The sequence below is a fragment of the Strongylocentrotus purpuratus genome, unplaced genomic scaffold (assembly GCF_000002235.5).
Source record: "Strongylocentrotus purpuratus isolate Spur 01 unplaced genomic scaffold, Spur_5.0 spur5_contig_839, whole genome shotgun sequence".
Classification (NCBI taxonomy): Eukaryota; Metazoa; Echinodermata; class Echinoidea; order Camarodonta; family Strongylocentrotidae; genus Strongylocentrotus; species Strongylocentrotus purpuratus.
The window spans coordinates 900,114-927,828 of record NW_022145545.1 but is presented as its reverse complement, the minus strand read 5'-3'; the positions used below and the strand labels follow the sequence as shown (position 1 = coordinate 927,828).

The 27,715-nt window shown below is 36.3% G+C and overlaps 1 protein-coding gene across 1 annotated transcript; it reads left to right on the top strand.

Annotated features, from left to right (window-relative positions):
* Window positions 1-1,421: 1,421 nt before the first annotated feature.
* Window positions 1,422-26,946, top strand: LOC100892448 (putative homeodomain transcription factor 2). The gene is made up of 20 exons (XM_003723228.3): window positions 1,422-1,546; window positions 4,735-5,507; window positions 6,129-6,185; window positions 6,971-7,052; window positions 7,779-7,875; window positions 9,033-9,144; window positions 9,840-9,964; window positions 10,354-10,839; window positions 11,585-11,760; window positions 12,548-12,795; window positions 13,533-13,809; window positions 14,365-14,533; window positions 15,217-15,412; window positions 16,445-16,576; window positions 17,410-17,496; window positions 19,419-19,574; window positions 20,422-20,517; window positions 21,207-21,224; window positions 23,762-23,887; window positions 24,282-26,946. The coding sequence occupies exons 2-20, from the start codon at window positions 5,433-5,435 to the stop codon at window positions 24,300-24,302; spliced, it is 2,736 nt and encodes a 911-aa protein (XP_003723276.3). The 5' UTR covers window positions 1,422-1,546; window positions 4,735-5,432; the 3' UTR covers window positions 24,303-26,946.
* Window positions 26,947-27,715: the final 769 nt, after the last annotated feature.

The window sequence follows — 27,715 nt, the reverse complement described above, 5'->3', positions numbered from 1 at the left end:
AGTAGACGATTCGTTGAACCGTGCTCGACTCTTAATCATTGTCTGAATTCAGTTTCATTAAATTCGTAGAGAGAAAAAGCAGACGATTCGGTGTACTGTTTACGACTCTTAATCCTTATCTGAATTCAGATCTCCCCCTCCCGCGCTAAGCGCGGAAGTTTTGACGTTTCATTAAATTATTAGGAAAAGAAGACGATTTATTGTACCGTTCTCGACTGTTAATTCCTGTCTGAACGATTTTTCCCCTCTCCTGCGCGAAGCGCGGAGGCTTTGGCGTTTCATTAAATTATTAGAGAAAGTAGACGATTCGTTGAACCGTGCTCGACTCTTAATTAATCCTTGTCTGTATTCAGTTTCTCCCCCTCCCGCGCAAAGCGCGGAAGTTTGACGTTCCATTAAATTATGAGAAAAAGCAGACGATTCAGTATACTCTTCTCGACCCTTAATTCAGTTCTTCCCCCTCCCGCGCGAAGCGCAGAAGTTTTGACGTTTCATTAAATTATTAGAGAAAGAAGAAGACGATTCGTTTCACCGTTCTCGACTCGTCTAAATGAAGTTTTCCCCTGCCGCGCGAAGCCCGGAATTTTTGGCGTTTCATCAAATTATGGAGAAATGAAGACGATTTCGTCGTACCATTGTTGAGTCTTAATCCTTGTTTGAATTTAGTTTCCCCGAAAATGTTAAACCTCTGACTTCTTTAGCTGATATTATAGGAAAGCGAAACTTCGAGAACATACAAGTTGAAGTCACTCTCGAAGTCGACACAGCGGATAAAAAGTAACAGTTCGTCGGTAAAAATCTTGTCGGCCGACCGACAATATATACATCTCACCGACTTAAAAGTTCTGCATTGATAGGGTACAAGAGGATCGAGCAAGAATACCGACACAGCTGACCCGACAGTCTTTCTTGCTCCCTTGACGAGACGACTCCACCCAACAACCCCCTCTCTCTTTTACTCCCATACTCCTCCTCTCTCAGGCTCTTACCTCCCCTTTCTCCTCTCTTTCATCGTTTCTTTTGTTTCCCTTTTCTCATTTTTCCTCTTTTTGTTTCCTTTCTTTCCTCCCCTCCCTCTTTTTCTTTTTTCTCTTTTTTTTTCTTCTCTTTTAATTCTTTCCTTTAATTCTTTTCCTTTCTTTCTTTTCTTTTCCTTTTCTTTTTACTTTTCTTTCCCTTTCTCTCTCTTTTTACGCGCAATTTTACCGACAATATCCTGACAGTGTCGCACCCCCCCCCCCCCCCCTTGGCGACGCCCCTGCACACAAGCCATACTTCGGGGTAAAATCAATCCAGGAAAGGGCATCAAAGTTTCCATCGTGCAAACTTTACTCTTTTGATGGGCATTGATGATGAACCCACCTACTGACCTACATAATTAATGTGCGCACGCGCTGTACATCCGGTTAGGCCACTAAGAAAATAGGTAAACAACATTTTGTGCGATCGTGAGAAAATAAATTTGAAAATTGAACAGCTGATTTGGACTTTCGGAAATGTCCCCCATCTCGATGTTGTGGGAAAAGTGCATTCCTTTGATTGCAAGGTAAGCTACCTCCATTGATTCTGTCCTACGAAGCTCAATATCACGCTTTTTAAAATAAGCTATAGCCTAGTACAAAGCCATGTAAATGTTATTTTATACCGAAAATGCTAGAATATTTTGACGGGGATGACTAGCCGTGCTGTGTGAGATGAGGCTAGCCTAGGCTACCGCTAGCGCTAGGGAGAAAGGCTGTGTGCCGAAGTGTGTATGTTGCATGCAGTACTAGTGTGGTTGACATTGAGCTGAGCTGAGCTTACCAGTGCAGCTGCAGTGCAGTGGCAGTGTCTCAGTCTAAATTATCTATATATTATGATGGGACCATTGTTTCAAAGTGAAAGGCTACTAAGTACTGCCTTTGAGTTTGACTAGATCTAGACTAGATTCTAGTCTATACTATAGGCCTATTGTCATTTAATTTTGTGTACTTTTAGGATTTCTTTTGTTTAGATCTAGATCTAGACTCTAGAGAGTACTAGAGTTCTACTAGATTCTATCTTGCATGGTGAACTGCATATTCTAAAGACAAAGTTGAATTCATGACCCTGATCATGTGACTGAAACATAATGTACGGTTTCAAGTCGTTCCCGAATCCCATGTAAAAGTTGATGGACAGAACATAACTCCACGTCCATATACACTTCACAAAAAAATGAATGCAAATCTTGATTTTGCGGCTGACTTAAATGTGAATTCACGTTGAATTCAAACTGATGATAATATGACAAGGAATAAAAACAAAAGATATTGGGGGGGGGGGGCGCATGCTCTATATTTTTGTTGGTCAGATAACGTCTGTGTATAAAATAGCCTAGCTTAAAAGCATTTACTGAATGCATTTCTAATTCTGCCTTGAGAGGTTCCTCTTTTTTCTGTGGATTAATTGTCTCGGCCTGTATGTTTTACAATTCTGGATCAAAGAATTCAATGCACCTGGATGAACCCATTGAAAAGTGTCCAGTCTGAAAGGATAAGATTTAACAATTAAGATATATTTATTTCTTTCCACTGACATGAAAACATCACATTTATAAACATGCAGTGACAAAAGATACGTTCATCCTCAACAAGAATAAATTCATGAACGATATTAAACAAGAAAGTCAACAATGACATGAAAATGTTGAAAAAGGGGTGAAAAAGAGTGGAAGAGGTGAAAAGATGTGGAAAAGAGGATATTATATTAGTTTATCCATCCAAATGTTCATTCCCAGTTAAGTAAGCTAACTTGTAGAGCTCCATCTCCTCAATTTTACACTTCACTTTGTTACTGGGATTCCTTTGTTACCAACCAAGGCAATGGAGATGAGTTCCATCAAAATGGTATGACTGGGAATGGGGTATATATTGCCTCATTGGATACTTGATTATGAACATACAGAACCAGTGGTAATACTGCTCTATTCATTGTCCTTGAATGTACATGTAGCATGGTAATCAGTTAGACTAGAGCCTATAGGTTGATATGCAAATGTTTGCTGTACGTCTTATTCTAATGTGAAAATGTTACATGCAAATGAGCAATGTAGGCTAGCATACAGTACTCCTATTGCCTTTGTATTACTTACACTGTATAATCCTCCAAACTCAACGGTTACATCCTTTGTTCCTCTTTATTCACACACCTGCCCATACTACAAGATAAAGCAGTCTATAGTGAAGGCTTGTGATCAATAGTAAGACCTCTAGCTGTGGGCCTTTGTTCTTTTTGTGCTTTGAAATATTACATGTAGTTTGTGGCCTTGTGCTTTATGAATGAAAGTCAATTTTGATCTACAAATAAGGTAAAAGGAACTGTTGGCTGTGTGTTTTATTTTTCCAATGGTAACTACAGTACATGTACAGTATGTATATTATTTTCAGGTAATTTTGAATTTTTATATTTTGCATTGTTTGGAATTTGTTTCCAGAGAGAGGTACATGTAGAGAACAATGTGATGGTTGAGGCATAGAATACCAAAGTGCTAACGTCATACTCCCTCATTGTTCAGGTTGCTGGTTCCAAACAACAGAACATTTAATGGTATGAGGTTCACTCCGAAATTGTTCAAGCGACAGGCTAGAGCAGTGCAAATTCAGTGTTTGGTGCTGTTGTGCATGCTCATGCACCATGCCATTATTTAGCACAACATTGTTTGGAACCATCAACCTTGACAACTTAGCTAGTATGACGTGACTTTGACGTCAATCTTTGTACTCTATTGAAGGCAACTTGGACTTGGATCTTCATGTGGTAGTTCTCTAGTGTCTTGTTTGTTGTACCCTTCTATATTCACATGTTATAATTTATTTCATACAAGAGAATGGTATGGATGGGGGTTATAGATGTACATGTATTTCATAGTCTGATCTACTATTATGCAGCTAATAATCATGTACTGTACCCTATCTGCACTCTGACAATTGAAATACCAGTACCGGTAGGCTACCCATAAGTCGTAACAGGTCACTAGACACTTACAAACATGCAACAAATAAACAAGTCTATGCTTTGAATTTGAACGCATATAAGTCTATGCATTGAATTTGAATGCATATGCCTGTTAAACTGGAGGTAAACAAATTAATCAATATTTTGATCTCCACAAATATTAATCATAGTGTGTTGATTCCATTCCAAATTGCTACTGTCGCCCCTCTACTCTTTTTTCTTACAAAATGGAAATATTTGTGTGCTGTTGTACTTGTAACCATGTATAATGTATATATACAAAACTGTAGGCTAACAGGAGTCTCTATCAAATGTACCTCTTGAGGCCCTCTTGTATTCACATGCAGTCATCCAATGAAGAGATCTCCTCTTTTTTCAAGAGGAGGTGATATAATCAGACATCATGAGACCTCTCTATATGTTTGTGTAGATACACGTATATACATGCATATATCAGGGAGATGTGAGTTTAAACTCACACCTCCCTGTATATAGCAAAGCACTTTTTTAGACATAGAATTGCAAGCTAAAATGCATTTGTAAACCAGAGTTTTCTCTTACTAGTCAAAATCTACATGTAAGTTGATCAATAGCAGGAAATAACATGACAAAGTAGTATACCGTAAGCAACTAAGCAATGACTATGGATTTAACACTGTTGAGTAACTGTTTTGCTTGCAGTGAACCCTGTTAGTTTTCTTTTGTTTACTTTAGATTGAAGGGTTGTCTGATCTCTCTTTTGTTTTCTCTCCCATCCAGGAAATGAATTATTTTGTTGCTGGCTACCAGCATCATATACTGTATATGAAGTGGTACTACAGAGGTGCTGCTTAAACTCAGTTTCACTGTGCTTGCTGTGAATTAAGGGTTCTAAAGTTCTAGTTCACTTTGAAGGCATACAATGATGAGCTTGCAGGTCATCATTGACCCACATTTAAGCAGTCTGTCTACGCGTACATGTATCAAGCATGAGGCCCTTGATATGTCCAAGGAATAAATTAACACCTACAGTACAAGCTTCACAAAAGTGTAATCAGATCTACTTGAAGCTGTGCAGATGAAATACATTTACTATGAGAATTTGAAAAGCAGTGCTCTAAGTATGCACTAGGCGTCTTCAATTGAATACAGAGCAGTCTGTTTGCATGAGGTACATGTTATCATCAAGAGGATCTCTGGCTTGTTTAGATACACAGTGATATCATCATGGATTGATCTCCAGTGAAGGCTATACCGGAACATGAATGTACAATTTGATGTTGCTAGACTACAGATCGATGTACACCATGGAATCCCAGACCAAGCCCATTTAGTGTGGATAGAGTATTTAATATTTGCATTTAGTATTCGAGCCATCTGCAGCTGTTGATGTGAGCGCGTGAAGTATATAAACTTTTTCAAGAGACATTACGAGTCAAAGACAGGAGTGAACTATTGTCTAGGGTGTTGGGGTTACTATGGCGACCAGCGGTAACCAGAAGATGCCTGTTCGTGACAACCTCAATGACGCCATCTCTCATTTTCAACAACAGGTAAGGACCAGTATATACTTTCTTCTGGAAAGAAGAAGGAATATTTTTTTAAACTTCCACAATCCACATGTGTAATTAATTTGTCATCATTCAATAATTGTTTAAATGGTTAGGATAAAAATAAAGTTAAAAGCGAAAAAGACATATCCATGAAATATCAAATGTGTAAATTTTTCCAATGTAAATTATTTCATGTTTAATATTGACCTAATATCGGAAATACGGTTCTGTAGTTCTGATAATGTGAGGCAAAATACAATCAGATACTCATAACTCATGTACAGTTGTCATTTTACAGGAATATAATTTCTGATACATCTTTTTTTCTTCCAAGATCTTTAGAACATTTGTATTCATGTATAATTGCACCACAAAACAAAGAGACTTTTCCTAAGAATGTGTGAAACGGTCATTCTCATAATGTAAAATGTATATACATACTGTACATTGGGTCAAAAATTGTTTTGTCGGCTGAAATAATTAAGTAATTTGTGACTAGCTAGAAGAAAATATTAAAGATAAATTTGTATTATTAATTAGATACAATTTCAAATATAGAATATTTAAATTAATATGTATGAATAACATATCTTTAATAATTTGTTGTTATTCAATTCAAAGATTGGTGCTTATGACAAGGAACTATGGGAGGAACATGTAGAACAGAAGGAATCACAGGTAAGAGAAATGAGTCAGATGTAACTTTGTCCATCAACTGCCGAGTCATTAAATTGTGCATTAAATACTTAGCTCTTGAAGTTGGCATCTTTCATCAAATTGTAGTTTAATACAAGAATCCTTTTTAACTTGCATTGTATAAATACATGTACATGTATTTATGAATTCTAAAGATAAGATGCGATTGAATCGTTGGAATCAGTGAAGAGAAGAGTTATTTGGAGCACAGGATCAATCATGAGAATTTCTGTTCAAGCTTTTAATTCTCTCATAAGATACTCTCATTCAGTGATGTGTATTGCTTTAGTAAAGTATTGTTGCTTGGATCAGGATGAGTGTGGACTGAGGAAGTACATGTATGTTTGTTTTTACCATGTTGAAACTGAAACCATTTTAACTGAATGAGTTTCATGCTTTTAGGATTTTCAGATTTTTATTTTATTTTATTTGAATACTCCACAGGAATTGTGTCCGAATATTTTATCTAAAATGTATGAATCATGTCCATACATGCATTTCCTATATTTGAATACTGGTAGGTCAATTTGATCTAAATGTATGAATCTTGTTCATATTTCCTGTTTTTGAATAGTTCAATGCATTATGCTTGGAAACTGAGATGCTACTACACAGCATTTTACATGATACCCGTGAGCAGAACTTATGTATCAAAAGCATTGAGACATCACTACATGTACATCACTTGAATGCACTATGCATGTTTCAAGAATCGCAAATCACTTGTAAATCTTTTATATATCATCGCAATTTCTTATGTTTTGTAGGGTCTTGGAGTGGATACCAGTGGTGCCCAGCTGAAGACTGGCAGAGTCAAAACAGAGTTGATTGATGTTGATTTAGTGAGAGGTAATTATTTATTCATTTACCCCATTGGTAAACATGTATGATGATGAATATGAACATTTTTTATTATAGTTTTCTGCTTAATTAGCTACTGTAAGATAGTCTCTCATAGACCAGATGATTGATTAAATCATGACAATAACTAGAATTATGCAACTCACTCTCTCTCTCTGATCCCAATCAAAAGATTGGTCAAATGCGGTCACATGTGATTCATTTAATATTGATACTATCCCACATTTTTTCATGAAAAAGCATGCAACAATTTTTGAATACGATATGGGCAGCATGCAATGCATCTAGAGGTAAGTGTGCTATCTCTGTATGCACGCTAAAGTAAGCCTATTGAACTTGCGAATCATTGGTTAGCAATAACGCAGAAAATAGTCTTGAAATTAATTCTTTTTACATTTATTAACAAGGATCTAGGAATTTTTTCGTATAAAATGAAAGATGCATTTTTTAGTCTACTCCTGTTAAGTCTGTTTATGCACTTATTGTAAATTCTCCACCATCATTCTGCACAGTCACTCTTAGTACTGTAGATGACTAGAGACAAACTAATGCTGTAATGATGATAATGATATGTCTTGTTTACTCAGGGTAGTAGACTCGTCAGTATCAATACTGTTCACCCTGAGGGCCCTGCAATCATATTATTAATACCTCGGCTGAAGTTCTATGGCTAGTTATTAATGCTCTATATGATTGGTTTCATTTTTTCATTAGGTTCAACGTTTACCAAAGCCAAACCAGATCATGCCTGGCTTGCCACAACATGGAAGGGTCTCCTTCGAGTCTTCTTCTTTCCTTTCTATTTCACATGGTAAGATTGGCAGAAACATCTTTGATGATGGGGAAGTCCTTTGTACAGTCAAACCTGCTTTAGTGACCACCTGTCTACAAAGACCACATTTTTTGTTTCCCTTGTGCGGTCGCCATAAAAAGGTTTGAGTGTGTTAGATAGAACAGGGACATGTTATTTGAAAACGGTTTCTCATTGAAACATGTACTAAAGGAACCCATCTACAAAGACCACCCGTCTACATAGACCACTTTGTATGTTTCCCTTGGGCGGTCGCTTTATACAGGTTTGAGTGTATTACTAGATAGAACAGGGATATGTTATTTCTTCGTTCATCCTTTACTGTCTTCTATTTTTCATTCCTTTTTATATTTCCTCTTTCTAACTTGTTCATCCATTTCTTTCGTTTTCTACTTTTGTATTGGGTACATGGAAAAATGGGAATATTTAAAATCATGTACAAATATAGATGTGTTTCTTGTGTAAATAACAAAGTCCAATAGTATTTGTTTACCAGTATTGCCCCTAACATGCCATGCCACAAGGGCAAACTTTGTCCAACAATTTGAATACACATGTATTATACAATGCCGTTTCATTAAAGAATGTCTAGATTTAACTCCTGGAATATAAATTGCATATGTATTGTGAAGATTACTCATAAAGAAAAAAACAATTTCTACTCTATTTAACAGTGACAGAAAGCATTATGCTAAAGAAAATGACCGATTAAGAATAGTGTATGTTATCTTTTGTAAACCTGGGAGCACAGAATGAAACATCAAGCTTGTGCCAACCAAGGGGAGCAGAAAAAGTGGCTACTGTAAATGTGGCCTTTCTAGACAGGTTCTAAAACACACATTTCTTTCTCAAGGGAGACAAAATACTTTGCCACTATAGACAGGTGGTCTTTATATAGAGGTATCCACTAAGGTTTGACTGCATTTGCCTTGTTACATATACTTGCTTGGGGCTTTATTTCATATAAGATATAGGCTATTTCAGGGTTAGGGATCTATGATCCATGTGTTTTTTTTTAAAGAATAAGAATTTGCTACCGCCTCTAGTGTGAATCTTAAATCATATCACCCCAAAAAAGTTAGCAAAAAATAAACAAATTATGTACATTCAATGTTTATGAACTGGTTATAAGATGTATGTGTCTCTTTATTGCACAGGTGGAGGCAACAGTTATCAGCAAGCACATTCTATTCAACGCTATTCCTCTACTTTCTACAACTTGTGTGTGTAGCAATTTTCTATGTTTTTCAACCAAGCACGGAGCACCAGGTAAGAGCTAGCTCATCTAGTTTATCACTTGACTTTATTACCTGTACTTACCTTTATTGTTTGGCCTACCCTGTTTTCATGTACGTTTTTCAAGACTTTATTAATACAATTGTGGGACTGTTTCAATTTCATATTTATGTTTGTGATGGTCAGAACATCGATCAGCCCACAGTCACTTTCAGAACTAAATAGAATTTTTAATATGCCATAGATCGTAGGATATCCTATAATTTGTAGCCTTTACTCAGTGTCATGCATTTAATAAGTTTGGGTGATTTTTGTTCAAGTTCAGTTCAAGTTCAAGTTTATTTTCCACATGTGGTTCATAAAAAAACAAGTATACATACATGTTCAGACATATAAAAAATGCAAAGTAACACAAAATTAACAAACAATAATATTAAGAGAAAAAGTAGCAAACCAAATCTAATGTCCTAAACACAGAACAACTAATAACATGTAGATATTGTTGAAAAACATGTGGGGAGACCAGCAAAGGCCAGGGGCTTGAGGCTAATCCCCAGTACAATAATAAATATTTTGGATATTTTATATATATAAAAAAACTAAAAAACAAAAACCCACAACAGTATGATAGTCATAAAAGCAACGTACAGTACATGACAAAACAAAATCAAGTTGGCAAATTGTATCATTGTATAACAGTCCTTGTTTGATTTCTTATGGTTTTGCAGGCAATCTATGCGTTTGAAATCATTGGTCCCATCCTATTGATGCTGGTGCTGGGTACCACATATACTCAGGTTGTCTCTACAAATGCCAAGACAAAGTCTTTGTTAAGAAGGTCATCTAGAAGAAAGTAAGTGATGCATGTATGTTTATGTGCCCTAACATGCTGTGCAGCAAATGTAACCTTTCATTTTTGGTAGTGTTGTACAATTAATTAGTAAGAAAAAAAGTTCATTCCAGGTATTTTTGGAAATACAGGATAAAAAACAAGAGAATACAGAAGATCCAAAATCATATTTTCCTTGCTAATTTTGAATGGCTTATTCGTACATTTTCATAATAAGATTTGTGCACAATGCAACTCCTTTTCTCTCAAGAGATATCAGTCCTGATTTTATTATGTGATTTTAAGATATCGTGCAGTTTTGGAAACAAAGTGGGAAATATTGTGTGGAGACTATTTAAAACAAAATTGAAGTATATTGATGTCCTCTGTATTTCCTTTTCTCTATCTAAAAGCTTGCATCGATCACACAGTTCACACGCAAAGGGTAGCAGCAGTAAAACAGCCATAAACCGAACATCACCCAAAAAGACAAGGGAGAGTCGTGACAGAGCGAAGGCTACTTCACCCAAACGAAAACCAACACAGAAAACTGTGCGTGGGTCCAAAGACAGCAGTCCTTCTCCCAACTCAGACAGTGCAGACAACGGCACATCCAATGTCGTTGAAAAGTTGAACCTGTTGAGCGGTGTGGTTCTACAGAATGAGGAAAACACAGAGAAGGAAGATAAGGATGGTCATACTGAGTACGTTCCATTGGAGGACGGGGAGGAGATATCTGGATGTGCCGATGAGGCTTTCACTCTTCTCAACACCCCCGTGGGTGAAATGGAAGTGGCCGGAGATCTGGTGTGTGTGGAGGGCCTGACCAGTGAATCAGGGGGATCCCCTACCTCCATGTTGGATAGAGAACTAGAGAGTATCATCAAGGCATCACACAGGTAGATAGTAGGGACTTTTAGATTCTGCACGACGAGAAAGTGGACTGCCCTTTTAAGGCAATGTGACGTCCTTTTAAGGCACTGGAAGTGACGTCACATCGCCTTTAAAGGGCAGTCCGCGTTCTCGTTGTGCAGAATCTAAAAGTCCCTAGTCTTGAGTCGCGCTGAACCCCATAGTCCTGTTTCTGCACTATGGGTGTTATGGAGTAGAATACACAAAGAATGATGCATAAATCACACCTACGATAAAAGGCTGTATGGAATGTATTACTGATCCCTGCATATGGTGCTGTTGACGTAATTAGATGATTAGATAGATCGAGCTCCCAGTAGTTCTGCACTATTTTCAACTTTGATATGGCCACTAATCTAAAGTTTCAAAGATATATGGGACAGCAAGTGCAAAGATAAGAGGATAGGACTGTTTATAGGTTTGTGAAGTATGTTTCAACACCCAAGTGTGTAAGTATAAAATATCTTTATTTTGGAAGGGACAGTGAATGGTATTTTTCTTCACAATAATCAATCATTCGTTCAATTAAGTAGTGAAAAATGGTTTCTTAAAATTCCTCAATAGCTACATGTATGTCAATAAGATTTTAAGCAGTTGATACTCTCTTCTTTTTTTCAATAGCGTGGCCCTAGAAATGGTCTTTTATTTGAGGAATGCCTGAATACTATGCTTTCAAAGAGTAGGTTTATCTTATCATCCAGGTTTACATGTTTGGATATCTCATTTTCTCAGACAAAATCACACTACAGAAGCATACAGCAGGAGGCGGCAGAAAGAATCCCTCTCTCCCAAAAGCCTGGCACAGAAGCCTAGCAACGGTCCCTTGAACAAGGCTCCTAGATCATGTCTCTCATCTAGAGATCTCAGAGAATCCAGAAAGAATAGATTGACAAGAGTATCAATACTAGGTGAGTGATGTTTATATGAAGTACATGTACATGTACAGTATGACAAAGGGAAGGGGTAAATTTGTTGGAGGGAAGGAGGGGTAAATTTGAAGCCCCGTTCATACATAAACATACTAATATTCAAAATTGTCATGCACAACTTTAATGACTATATGATGAGATAATCCTCCTATTTCCAATCTATATTTTGAATTTGGGTATAACAAATATAAGAAGAATATAATTAGATTGTCATGACCAAAACAAATCTCTTTAATGAAACTGAAAGAAGCCTGCATTCTAAGCAAAGAGAGTTAATAGGATAATCTGAAGTGAGACACACATCTACTCAAATGAACCAAAGGTAGTACAAAGACACCTTCATATATTGGCCACTCGAGAGAGACGAGGAGACTTAAGTGGTCTTTATAAGTAGGTGATATTTGTATACATATTCGTATAAGATATGTTTCAATGTAAACCACTACTTGATGGGATGCAATGCCTTTTTAGAGAGATGCTCTGTCCATTCAGTTAGTCACTAGGAGGCGCGATAGCTCAGTCGGTAGAGCAGTGGTCTCGTAATCCGGTGACCCGGGTTCGAAACCAAGACGATGCGCTAGTGCCCTTTGCCCTCATTACCAGGTCCCTCGGAGAGGACCTTAAGCCGTCAGTCCTCTGGTTGCTTACTAACAAGCATTTATACTGTCTTAGCAGTCGGGTAAAATAACCACCACTACTACTACTAAAGCATGCATGACTGTACATCGTGTAAAATTGATAAAATAAAACTTTTGGTTTTCTTCAGAAAATGCAAGAAAGTTTTCACCAGTTGAAGAGGAGAGCCCACAGGAGATCCTGCAGCACATGTCGGACAGCGAGGGGACACCTTCAGACAGCACCCCAGCCAGCCTGACCCTGGAACAGGACCCCCTACCCCACCCCAAGGGGACGAGGACTGCTTCTAGGAAGGGTCGAAGGTCAAGGGTGAAAAAGCCGGATGGGTCACAGGATTCAGAAGGGGATACCTCACCAGATATGAGGATGGAAAGCGAGGTAAGGAGAGGAAATTCATTGAGGGAGGCGCGATAGCTCAGTCGGTAGAGCAGTGGCCTCGTAATCCGGAGACCCGGGTTCAAAACCAAGTCGATGCGCTAGTGCCCTTTGGTAAGGCATTAAATCCTCATTACCAGGCCCGTCGGAGAGGACTTAAAGCAGTCGTTCTGGTTGCTTACTAACAAGCATTTATGCTTTCTTAGCAGTCAGGTAAAATAAACACCACCACCACTATATGTCCCAGAAGATGCTGAAAATCTTGCTACATTTTAATGGCTTTTTGTGTGAAGTTTAGTGGTGATTAGGAGTTTGGTAGTTCCAGAGAAGTTAGAGCACCAAATTCCACATCATTTGCAGCTTGCTTCCGTTGAAGATATCCAAGTTATTAATGTTGAAATACATTGTGATATTGGTCATCTCATTATATGGATATCAACAACCTTCACAATGTTGATGACTTGTAATTCACCTTGCAAAGATTTGACTAGGAAAGCAAAACTAAGCATTGTGTTATTTTAAACAAGACAACCAGATGGCCTAAAACACTTTTCATCTTATCATCTTGCATCATTTGAAAACCTCATAAGCTCAACTTGTAAAACACAAAGTCAGGTGCATGTTTATGCAATAACTGTGTCCATTATATTCACTAAAGTATGTAGGTATTGTAAACAATTTTAATTGTTTCCAAGATGCCAAATGTCATCTTTAATCAACTGATAACCTTTTCCCCGTAGCAATACTTCCAGCCGATATCCCGACCACTTGACTCTGACCTAGATGAAGCCAGCTGGGAGGAGACTGGAGCAGATGGCTCCAGCTTCAGCAGCGACTCTGCCAACTCCTCTGATACCGGCTCCTCCACCTCGGAGGAAGGAGACGAGGAGGAGGCGGCGAGGGAGCAGGAGTGGGATGGAAGGGGAACGGGAGCAGCGCTTCACTTCGAGGATCCCTTCAAGCTGATACACAGTGCGGTCAGCTCCAGTAGTATCTCTAGCAGCGGAATCAAAAAGGGTAAAGGAGCAGTGATATGCATTCCATTGATGTCCTTCAGTATTAATACAAAACAAAAAACAAAATCTTCTTATATGATCAATGTTAGATCGTTTTTACACCCATGCATTAACTTTACCTTCTAGAATATTGATACATACTAAAAATACTACTTAGTCTCTTTAGGTCTTGACAAAAGACTGTCGATGGCATTAAAGTTTTCCTCTAAACTCTTTCCAGAAAATTTTCATAAAAAAAAAATAATCTTTGGAAGTTCAAAAACATTGAAACCCTCTTTGTGCATGAGAAAATAAATGCAGAAGTTTATCAGTAGTAAATTATATTAAAAGGGGTGACTTTGGGGAGAGGGGTCTAAATGATACCACCTCCAAGTTTTGTTATATTTTCTGGAGAAACATGTCATCCTGTATCAGTTATTTATTGGTTTAAACCTTTCTCTTAAAATTAAAAGAAACCTGTATGTTAACTGCTATGACAGCACTTAGTGCACGATTCTTTTTAGGTCATAACATGTATCTAAATGACCCAATTCTGTGACATTTTCTCTCTCTGCAGTTCGTGTACGTATCTTTGAAGACAACGTGTGTAAGAAGACAGACATGACTGTTCTTCAGATCAGTTGTGCAATCAATACCAAGGTTCATTCCATACAGGCCAGCACTGACTACATCAAGCTGGGCTTCTTGTGTTCTTTCATTCTTGCCATTATACCATTCACATACAGGTAAATAAATAAAGATTTTTTTTTAATTTTTGTTTTATTTATTTATTTATTTATTTATTTTTTATTTTATTTTTTTTTATTTATTCATTTTTTTTTTTTTTTTTTTTTTTTTTGGGGGGGGGGGGGGGAGGGTAGGGGGGAAAAGGGGGTTAGCGAAGGAAAGACAGAAGACACTCTCACACATCAGCTCCCATACACTTACTAGGATTACTTTACCTACTCCACTATGAGTACAAATCAATTTGATTGATTTAAAAGAGTTTCAGGTTCTTGATAGATGCTGTAACATCATAAGGGTGGGTGACATTACTCATTCAGGCAATTCAAGGCATTGGTTATCTAGTGGCGTGATGTATATCTCTACCTGCTCAAATATACATGTACTTGAATGAAATCCATGTATATTATGTTGCCATTACAAGCTTTGATCTTGCTATGGGCCAATTCCACAGTATCTAATTGACACAAAAGCACTTCTCCACGTTTGTATATGCTTATTAGAAATACAAGATGACTGTACAAACAAAAAAATCATTACAGTTGAACAGCCATCAATTTAAATTATTAACGTATTTTTATGTTCATAGCTCCGATGTTTTAGTTATGATTATTATCTAAATAACAACATGACCTGTTGAATTAAGTTCTTGACTCCATCTATGACTTTCTTTTTGTTGTTGTAGGATTCACATAACCCACCACCAAGGAGACAGTCAGGTTACATGGTTCTCTCCTGAGCTTCCAATGATGGCCGTAGATACATTATCCCACATGCACTGGGCTTCTATCGCTGTCATGGTATTTACATCGTTTGAGAGGTTCTACCTGAGCTCACTCCTCTTCTTTCTCCTCGCCGTAGCGGAAAGAACGTATAAGCAGGTATCGTCAGAGATTTCTTCTTACTGATTGAAATTATTAGAGTATGGTCAAAGTCTCTTGCCAGGCCTGATAAATACCTGATTTAAATCAGTTTCCCCAAGTATTTTTTCCTTCCCGATATTCCCCTTATATTCTCTATTTTTCACTATTTTCCCTATTTTTCCCTATTTTATCCTATTTTTTCCCAATTTTCTTACTCAAAAGGGGGGGGGGGGGGGATGTTGTTAGATGCCATTCCCCCCCACCCAAATCCTCTTTTCCTCAAGGGGGGGGGGGGGGGGCGTGGTTGATGGGTGGGGGGGACTTTTTTTCTTTTAGTGCTCATCTTCACCCCTGCTCTTGCACTTCCATGTACCACCTCCGTATAATGGTCACCTCTTCAGAACTGTTCCTTCAAGTGAAGATATGTTGTAGAACCTGTAATCAAGGTATTGGAAGATGATTACACGATGAAGAAAAGTACATTGTAATTAATGGAGGATAGCTGTTACCCTTTTGATGGCCTTTGGTGACAGTTTGAATGAATGAAATTTGAAAATGTACCTTTCTGTATGAAAATAAACGTTTTTAAGTGTCTAGGTCAGGCATCCGATGAGCAGCTAAGTCATATATATGAATGATCATATACAGTTAACAACTAAATTATTCATACCCTTTCCAAGTTATGTCATTTTGTTAGTATGTGAAAAACTGATTTGTCTCAAATGATCATTCTTGAGAATGTGACATATTAAAGCTTACATCTAAAAGTATTCAACAAAGGCTCTAATGCAAGTCGACCTTTCATTTTTAAGTTACGAAAAAAAAAAAAAAAAAAAAAAAAAAAAAATCAAATTTACAAGGGGTATGAAGAATGTAGTTGTTAACTGTACATTTATGTCATTAGGTACTAATATAGGGCCATTGTGGAACATATTTCTTGAGATGGCTATGGGGCTTGGATAGATAATCACTATCCTCAAGCATGGCTTCGAATGTGCTTCCATGGTTCCATACGCTAACCATTCTATTTGTTTTTGTCTTTCCTCTTAGCGCTGTCTCTTTGCAAAGTATTTCTCGCACCTGACATCAGCTCGTAGATCAAGACAATCATCCCTTCCTCACTTCAGACTAGACAGAGTTAGTAACATCAAGGCATGGCTCTCTCTCAGATCCTTTCTTAAGGTAAGTTACTCTCTAGTTTAGGAATAAGTTTTCTTTTCCTTAGAATTTACTTAGCTAATTAATTTGTCTTCTTGTATTCTGTATCTGTATACTTGTATTCAGATCATATATGAGCATATTACTTAAGCAAGTCAACCATAAAGCAGAATTCTTACTGATAAGATTTATGACGTCAAATTATGAGCAATTAATGCATGCTCTTATAATTGTGCGCAGCTTAAGATAGCAACGCATGATAACCATATACCTTCCAATCAAGGCCTCAACAATAATTGGCTTAAGTTTGCTAGGGAGCTGTCTTAGACTTAAATACTCAGCCAAAAGCTTCATCTGAATACCAAAGTTGGCTAAGTATTTTATCTAAACCCAAAACTGAGTAAAATATTGATATTTCTGACAGAAGTATTGAAGTGAATACAGTCCAAGGATAGTCATTTAATTGTCATTACTTGTATTAATTCTCAGCTTGTAACTCTGGTGTCTGTATCAGGAGTCTAGATTATTTATAGAATACAAGCAAATCTTTAATGAGATGGCAAATAGCTCATGTCCAGGAATTTTGTTGTGAAAATTGAATAAATGTTGGTTTGTACTAGGGAAATCCATTATTTTAGCTAATAAAACAAATCAATTATGCTGCCATGTATGGGAAATGCTAATTACTACCCAGGTCACTGGAATTATGTTGTATTCAGTTCAAAATTATGAATGGAAGAAATGTACATTTCCTGTATGACGAGAGTCTCTGCAGAAAGTTTATTTTATGAGGTTTTTCTCTCTCTCTCTTTCTCTTTCCCTCTCTCTTTCTCTCTCTCTCTTACTCTCTGTGACAGAAACGAGGTCCCCAGCGATCAGTGAATGTCATAGTATCATCGGCTTGTCTCCTCACTCTCATGTTGGTCTCTATTCTGTGTACAGAGGTAAGCATACACTCTCACAAAGTTGACTAATTTCATCTGTTTATTTACATCAGTGTAGATGCATGGTAGTGGGTTTTCATGGGGAATTAGACACCATTCAGATGTTTACCCAATAACAGATATTTTCAATTACCAGGATTAATCTTCATTTTAATGACAAACAGGCTTAATGTAATGCTCTGCATTTTCTGCCCTTCCCCCATATGGGAAAGTCATTATCTCACTTTTCCCCTCACCTGACGACTCTCCGAGGGGGTATTTCTAAATTGGGACTATGGGTTTGCTGTGTGCAGACTTGTACACCCATTAATGGTATTTCCACCAAGTCAGGTGTCAGTGACTTATGACTTTCTGCCCATGGAAACTGTTGTTGTTTTGTATTATGTCTTAAGGCAATTGAGTCAAAATTGACTATTTATGCCTTAAAAACTAATGACCATCTCCCTTTAAATGATGCCAGTTTTCTCCTGCCTTGCTCCAAGTAAAGGATTTCATATACTCAAGGCTTCAGACAAAATTGCAAGTAGAATATCATGGCTACGAAGTGTGAATCAAATCAGAGCTTTTGGTTCTGACCATTTCATTTCAAATTTATCATTTAATTAAATGCATGCATAAGATCCAAATGGCTATGAAAAAATCCTGAATTTAGGGAAAGTTGCAACAAGGTCATGTTTAATCAAAGAAATCAAAGAAATAGGAAAATCAGAGGATTAGGCTTTGTTGATGAGAAAGCGCAAAATATTTTGTGAGATGTGATATGTGGTGTCCGGTACAAAGTTCTTAATGAATATAATATAATGAAAGAGTAAATCATTTGAAATAGAATTGCCATTTTTGAGGCATCCTATAGAAGGAATCACTGAATACGAATACAGATTGAAATTTTGTACACTTGATACAACATCATCATCAAACTATAGCTGATTTAAGAGAGAAATGGGGTCATGTAGCATGCCTAGTACTTTTGATTGACAGCTTGTATATTACACAGGAAATACCTTGAGTGTGAAATTCACACTTTAAGTATTTGTAACAATAGTAAACTGTGTGATATGTACATTGCTGGAATGAAGAAATCTAAATGAAATCAGCATGGGAGTAATTTCTTGGCTCAAATTTGTCAACAAAGAGGAATGTGTAATTGACAATACATCTGCCAGCTGACAGAAAAAAGTCTAAAGTAATAGGCGGTGGCACACAGAGTCCCAAAATCCAGATTTTAGTTATCCTCTTTTTGGCTGTCTGTCATCAATTATCCCTTCAAAAATCCTCTAAGAAGCAAGAAAATCTTCCCTTGAAAGGATGTTTCAAGGGATTTTTCTGTGTGACACCGCCTAATATCATGTTTTACAAAAACAACAGGATGAATTCAAGAACAATCAGATTAAAGGCGGTGTCACACAGAAAAATCCCTTAAAAAATCCCTTGAAAAATCCTTTCAAGGGAGAATTTTCTTGCTCCGTTAGAGGATTTTTAATGGGATAATTGATGAAAGACAGCAATTAAGAGGATAACTATAATGCGAATAACTAAAATCCAGATTTTTGGCCTCTGTGTGACACCGCCTTAAGTGTAAAGAAATTCTGAACAATTAAACAGACATTAAATGGCAACCATGTGATTTCATATGTGGGGTATTTTCCATTTTCTCAATCGGATATCTGTAGAAACAGGTTCTTCTTCTATGTCTTCCTCAATATCCATATTCATTCTTGGATCAATATTGACGCTCACTCTGTTTGTTCGCTTACCTTATTGTCCACTTACTTAATCATAGCAGTGATAGATGAAGTGCAAATTGACAATGATAACTCTCTCTCTCTCTCTCTCTCTATCTCTATCTCTCTCCCTCTCTCCCTCCCTCCCTACCTCCCTCTCTCTCTCTCTCTCTCTCTCTCTCTTTCTCTCTCTCTCTACAGCTCCTTCAGCGGAGTATGAGCTTCTTGGGTGAGCTGTATAACTGGGAGGTGGTCGCTTGGACGTTCTGTCTTAGTCCATTCCTCCTGCGCTTCATCACACTGGGCTCAGAAATCAACAAGAAGTTCAGAAACACTTCAGTCCTTCTAACAGAGCAGGTGAACTAACATGATGTTTATATTTCAAATTCTAATATTTAATTAATTACCTCATTCCTAAATGCTTTGTAACAGGGTCTAAAAAATTCCTGTTGGAAATGGGTTCAATAAATAATATTAACAAAAATTGGGATAAATTTTGGAGTCATTATTATACAACTTACGGTAGTCATAACACAATTTCTTTCCTCAGAAGCTAATACTTGTTCAAGCAGTGTGTATTTGTCACTTTGCTGGATATCTTCTGGCTGAGTAAACATAACAATGAAGTCTGATGAACATCTATAGCAATAGTCTTCTGAATGTGGTAGTCTTGGTTGGAAACCTAATAGGTTACATAGTAACCTGTAATGATGATAATTATAATAATAATGTATTTTAAAACATGTCTTTATGAACATTCACAAGGTTCATTCATTCTTCCATTATGAATACATGTATAAGCTGTAGGTCGTCAGAAGCTTCGTAACAAGCAGACTTGCTTTCCTGACAAGCCTACTGGCTGAAATATTTAGTCAATTACTAGATGTTTTGGATTAGAAATGATTATTGCTCATTAGCCCTAAATTGGTTGCTCTATAGTTCTTTAATGTCATTTGAATGAACTGTTCCTTTACAGTCTATTTGAATATGGAAACCTATCAGACACCTATGATATTGTTATTTTGAATCCCCAATGTTTAATGAGATCAACATAAGATACTATTTTATTCCATTTGATTTAAATTTCCTTGTCATGTATACGCAAATGGAAAACATTCACTCATACAGATCTTAATATCAATTCAATGATGGTCATTCAGTCACCATGGATTTGTTTTTCTCCCCTGTGACATACAACATGTAGATCAACCTGTACTTAAATATGGAGAGGAAACCTCAGAAGAAAGATAACCTCTTGCTTGCCAACAATGTACTTAATCTTGCCTCAAAGCTGCTCAAGGTAAGCAACTCAACTATCATATTTTCAGGACCGTATATCATCTCCTAAGAGCTAGAATGGTTTTAACTCAAAGACTCTTTACATACAGTCAATGCCCTTCTTGGTCGTAGCAGATGATATGTTGAAAGCAGGATCTGATATTATCAACTACATATTAAGCGTTACTGTATAAGCATTTTTTTTTGTTTTTTTTTTTGGGGGGGGGAGGGGGGGGGTTGTTTTTGCAAATTTCGTGAATCACTCATCAATTTAATAACATGCAAAACTATTTTCAGCAAGTAATGTTGCATGAATTAAACACTAAAATCAGCTCTGTTGCATGTCGCACACATTGTCTTCACATTACGAGCTGTGAGTGTCAAATCTATAACTCGCAAATTTGTCCTTGAACATTTGATCTGCAAAAATATCTTTTTGCAAAAATATTGGTTTATACAGTATTGTATGTCTGTGAATTTTAATCTGTATTATATTCTTACCCCCTGTAGTGAAGATCCAGTTCCCTTTACAGTTGAAAAATATGGTTCATTGCTGAAATCATATCAAAAATAGATTTGTTTTTATGCTCTAAGCGCAGTATAAACGTAGAGGATTTGTGAATAGCGGTACTAAACCTGAAAATAATGTTGTGTCCGAGGGCTATAACTTCAGGAGCTAATCCTGAAAGTTTGATCTTATTACATTTCCAGGATGTGGATTCTACAAAGGTATTCTCTGAAAGAAAAGGCATCCAATTCATGATAGTTTGGTTTATATATATTTAGTTGTCAGTCATTTCAATGAGTGTGCCTTGGATTGGGTCACCGTCACAAACATGCAAATATTCCACCACAGCAGATTAGTTTCATTAGCTTTCTATATTATATGTTTTAGTCAGATTAAGTGGGTCTAGTGATTGTATAATTCTCACAGATACATTTTGAATTTTGACACAATATGTCATGTACATTTCCATTTTAGCCATATTTTGAGACAATAGCTGTAAATTTTCAGTGTTACAGTTTATATAGTATTAATCATTGTAATCAGCTCATTTACCATAAAATGATGCAATATTTCATCATCAAAATAATTTTGGCATTAACATCAGCCTTTCAATTAGATATATGATTCATTTTGCAATAAAATTCATCAATGTCTTCATCAAAACTAACACTGTTAACTCTTAGTCTTTAATATTGTTAGCGACATTATCATCTTCTCGTCACCACCACAATTACTGATATTATTGTCAATTTTTCAAGTTATAAAGCACAACCACTATACAAATGTATCTAGTGGTTTTAGCATAATCATCATCATTAGGTATCCTTATCAACACCTCCATAATAAGACTATCATGTAGTCGTCATTGGTACTGTAAGAGTTGTGATTGATCAAATTGATAGCAAACTTGAGGTTCAACTTAATTCTTTAATCAATCGCAATTCCTGACATGAGGAATTAGCAACTGCAAGATTATGGTTGATTGAAAGAATTCAGATTGATTTCAGCTCAGTGTCTACTCTTACACTGGGCCCAGGATAATATAAATTATTTAAGAATTATCACTGATATCGTCGTCGTCGTCATCGTCGTCATCGTCATCGTCATCATCATCATCTTCACCATCATCACCACCATCAATATCATCAATATCACCATCTTCTTCATCATCGTCATGACCATCACCCTCTTGACCACTTTAACCACCCTTATTAACATTATAATCCTTATCATAGTTGAGATCATGATGATCATTGTCATCACTGTTGCTATGACAGTCATTGCCTCCACCAGCTTCAATTTCCACAATTATATCTCCATTATCATCATTAGCATTGGGCGTTTACTCTTGCCTATGGGTCAAAAGTTGTTAATATATGTTGTGTATTATTGCCACATGTACCATTACCAAATATCTGTTTTTTATATTTATGAAAAAAAGATGTTCACGATTGTGCATCATCATTGTCTTTTGCAAAGTTTTCCTGCAGTAGTTGTCCATACATGGATCTGGTACATGCAGCTTGGTCATATACCTTGTACTTGTACTTATACTTTTAGTCATTAAATTCTCATCTTTTCTTGTCTTTAGTGAAAATAGGATCTCGTTATCGTGAACAAAACATCATCATCATTTATTAAAGTTGCTCATGTGTGGGCAAATAGAGGGCAGCACACGAACGTATGCATGGGAGCGTAATACCTGCTGGCTCAGTGTTATGTAGTGATTGCCAAGTTCCCTACTTCACGAACAACTATATACCCACACATGAACATCTTTAAAGTCAGCATTTTCCCTCTTGCAAGGGGTTACTGACTTTCAATTCATGATGACACTCCCTCCCTCCCTCCACTTCGTCTTGTATCAAGTATCCTCCTCAATTAGACCAACCACCAACCTTACTGCTTTCTTTCTCCATAACTTTCCATGAAATCTTCCTTTCCCTCTTATGCCTTAACTTCCAGATCCCACTCTCTTTTCACTGGTTCATCATCTTCCCTGCTCAACACATGACCCATCCATCTCTATCCACTTCTCGTCATAACAGTTTCTTACAGACCCAACCTTTCAATGAGCTCATTTATGTTCTTTCTATCTATCTATCGATAGTTTTACATCACACATCTTTTGTATCATGATTCTTTCTGTTCTCCTCAAGATACCTTCTACTGTCTTCACATTCCAAATTTCAAATATAACATAAATAGTAGGATTAGAGATAGGGGTTTGTGATACATGTAAAGGTACATTTAGTCAGCCTTATATCATTAATGTTTATTTAATTTTTGTTAGCTGAGCTGAGTTAGAATTGCAATCAAATATACGAGCCATATATCAAACCTGCCAACTGTTCCAATTAATCAGAATATTCAGATTTTTCAAAATTCTGAATGACCAATTTTTTTTTTTTTTTAAATTAAAGCCAAATTTAGCTTGTTTTACCATGTGCCACGATTTGAGAGTTACTCTGCCGCTGTATACATGGCCATGGTAAGGCTGTGCGATTGCCTGTTCAATACACAGGTTCATGTATGCGCCCTCGGGTACGTATTTCTTATTTTCAAATGAATGTTGAATGTTGGCAGGTATGATATCTGCACCATACGTGACTCATGACAGCATGGGTATAGTGGTTTTCATCTCACAGCTGTTCATTTTCTGTTGTTTGTTCCCATTCCATCCCACTATCGTCCCTCACCTGATCCAACCCGACCTGGCTTGCCTTGCCTGACCTGGCACCCACCAATCCACCATCAGGAGGTAGAGACACCCTTCAAGCTGTCTGGTCTATCCATGAACCCGGTCCTCTATAACATCACTCGGGTCCTGGTCCTGTCTGCATTCTCAGGAGTCCTTACAGAACTTTTGGGATTCAAATTGAAGGTAAGGTCATAGTAAATAAAGTTACAGGGTTGTTTTATTTCCTCCATGCATGCGAGCCATTGCATTGCAAATGGCTCATAGATCTTCTTGGCTTCAAAGGGAAATTAGCCTCGGTGCATGTGCTTTTTGTTGTTGCTGTGGTTAGATTATGGATAGCGGTTTCTTCTGTTTTATCCATACGTATCAGTAATCGAACTGCAAATCACATCAATTCACATGATGCTATGCAATAGTTAACCCACCTATTTGTGGGTGATTTTAAGCGTGTATTAATATTAATAATATAGTACAGTTATGAACATTGTTAGATGAATTTTCAATTCTTTGAACAGTGTATTGTTCTTCTCATTGTGACTCTTCCTAATTTTATCCCCAATTTTTCTTGTTGCTGTAGTTATGGAAAATCAAGGCCTGATCTCAAGCAGATGGGCCATTTCACTATGATCGTGCAGTTTGATGGAGAGAGTGCTGTAAAAGAAGATGAGCATCCATCATCAATACTTCTACTGGGGATCTCCATGATGCTTGCCATGGCAAGGCCCCTATCAGCCAAAGAGAGCTTCTATCTGTGCATCATGTTGAAAATTAGATTCACAAAGGTGCATCGCCAAAAGATGTGAGAGGCCAGAATATTTGTGCTTGGGTATGGTCGTGCTTATATGTGTTGTCCATTTGCTGATGCTTAAAAGGGAATTGAATATGCAGATGTAAATGTAAAACTGTAGACCTTCATCATGAAGTTTTGGTTGAGCCTTGATGTGTAAGGAGCTAATCCTTCTGAGAACTGCTAGCAAACTGACCCAGCCTAGGTCTTGAACCAACAACACCCTGTGCCATAATGACTGAAATGTTTTATCCTTCATAGTACTGCTAACTGTTATCTTTGTACAACGCCAGACAATCAGAGCGTTTATATCCTAACAGCCCTCGATGTACCTTACAAGTAATTTCAAAGTATTTAAATCAATTACAAGACTGAAATCACCATTCCTGAATTCTTTGAATATAGTGACCAATTATCTGATGTTGAAGGTTATATCATTATCATTGGTATACCTGAGAATGATTTTTCCCCTTTACTTTCTGCAATTGTGCAGTTGAGATTCATGTACTTAATATTAGCGTTTCTCCATGAGCTGATCCTAATCCTTAATAAAGGATTTTGCTTTACTGAATCTACACCCAGTTATTTCTTATGAAAGAGTGTTTATTTATTTTTTTAAATTTTAAATGAAGGAGTCAATTAATTACATTCCAAAAGCAATGAAATGCGATTGCTGTGTTAGTTCACAGTTGCAATGGTTTTTGTTTTGCTGGTAGTGTTTATGCTCTTTATTCTTTCATGTGGTGCTTGTGTGAGAAAGAAATATTTCAGCCAATGATTAATATTTTGTTGTTTTGTTGTCATCATTGAGGTGGTACTTGTTACAATATTGCCAGGGTATTTTCTTAATGGAATACTTTTTAATTTTTTTTTTTTATCTTAACTGATTTTATGTCACAAACTATAAAAGTCTCTAAATGAAAACATTTTCTGTAATGTTTTGTTGTAAATACTGTCTGTGTATTCTTTCAAAAGGAATGAGAACATTATTTGATCCAAGGTTTACACTGAATTATGATGACATTGGCGGTTATTATGTGCAAGATCATGTTTTTATTATTCCAAATCATACTGTGAACGTATGTGGGTTACGTTTTGTTTCTTTGTTATCTATGCATTTGTAATCTTTTTTACATTAGGAATAAGAAACTAATGTTAGCTTTTCAAGCTCTTTCTAAAGTATGTAGAGTTATGATAAAAATTTGTTCTTGTACAAATAATTTACAAATTTCCATAAATGATTGATTTATTTACTACATTAGAATTGTCTTCATTTGAATGAAGTTAACCGTTATCTTATGTTTTGTTTTTAGTTTCTTTTAACGCTTTGATGTGATGTCCATGTTGTCAAATGTGCAGTATTATTCAAGAAGTACTATGATTTGTTTTAACCATTTTGATATTTCAAAGGAGCAAAGTACCGGTAGATATTTTGACTGTCAACAAAATGTTTTAACACTTAATTTATTTTTTAGAATTATTTTATACCACAAGAATGTCCAGTTACTGTTGTTTACATTGCATCATGTACTACTTCACTTTTAATGTCCATGTAGCACACAATTTATTAATGGTTAGCAGCACTGTGATGCAAGTTTGAACGTAATCAGTTACAAATTACAAAAATGGAAATATACTTGTAGAAATTAAAATGTACTTTTGAAGTACTTAAAGAGTGCTTGGTGATTTGCACTATAGCGCTGATAAAGTCATTATGGGTCATTTTCCCATTGATATTAGAAAAAATTGGGATAAAAATAATCATATCTGTTTCTTTATAACATTTTACTGCTAACATGTTGGCATCTAATTTATTTTTAAGTTTATTAACCCTTTCAGGAATAAGAAAGTTTTCTTGATGCATAGTGCAATTTTCTTTTCTAACATTTTCCCCATGTCTGACTTTGTGTTAATTGGGTAAGCTCAAAGTGATGTACAGTACATCTTGCCATGGGTCCTACAGTTCAGATTAATATAACTTTATAATTGCGCTTACCTTAACCCCACAGTCGCTCTAAAAATCCATGTTTGTCAATGCTAATGTGACATTGAAATCCTTTTTATGATATGAAAGCTTTAATCAGTTGATGTGAAGTAGCTTGTTAACTTGTTATTTTCTAGAACTCTCAGTAGCAACATTCCTGCTTTCAAGAGTGATTTCATTCCATGTTTATTTCTTTAAAAAAATATACAATGATGTATATACACATACTTAACTGTTGATATATGTATATAGCGAATAGTAAATGGGTGCAATATTGTTCTCACTTTTCAGAATTCCTGATGTATGACGTTCGTTTGTTTGTACTGCTTTTTATCACTGTAATATTGGGAAATGTGTGATTTGATGACCATGAATTTGTAAAGTCTGTATTAATGAGTGTAACAACAAAACAGTGTGGAGAATCCACAAAAGCAAATAAAATTGTTCCTGTATTTGTGAATTTTTTCCTGATTCATACATTCCTCCACATTGACTAAACACTTTTTTTAATTTTTTTTTTTTACTAGTAGTAGTAGTAGTAGTAGCAGTAGTAGACTTTATTGGATAACTTGTTCAGCACAGGGCTAATCTGCCACAGGGCTAAAAATATATTTTATGTTGCAGAATTTATGTCAACATATTTTCAAAAAGACATTGTCCTATGAAAACTGTTCTTTAATGTTAAAAAAGAGAAGCCATTGTTATAAGTTTATTTTGGATCTCAAGATAAATTCTACCAATTGCATTATTCTCACCGCTATGTTGGCTCCTATTTTCCCTCACATGCCCCATTTGATAGTACTAAGTGTAATAAATTGTGTATGATTTGCCCCTTATCAATGTGAAAAATGATATATTTGATATAATATATACGGTAAGCATTTAATACATCCACTGTATACAGGTAGACTATTAGCAGTCATCATATCTTTACAGAAGTGTAATATTCTGGTCCACATTTTACGTCGCTATTGTGCATTCACAATGTGTAAGAAAATTGACAATCAGACACCCTTCACTATAGAAGACATTGGTATTATCATCATTATTATTTAATAATTGTCAAGAGATGTGAATGCCAAAGTAACAGCAGCTCATAAATAAAATGTGATGATTGTGATGTTGTGAGCTTTGATGAATAAACTTGCTTAACTGCACATGCACATACAAGAAAAATGTCTCAAAATACAATTATAGTTTTTGATAGTCTGTTTATTCTATTTAAATGTTCTTATTTTTT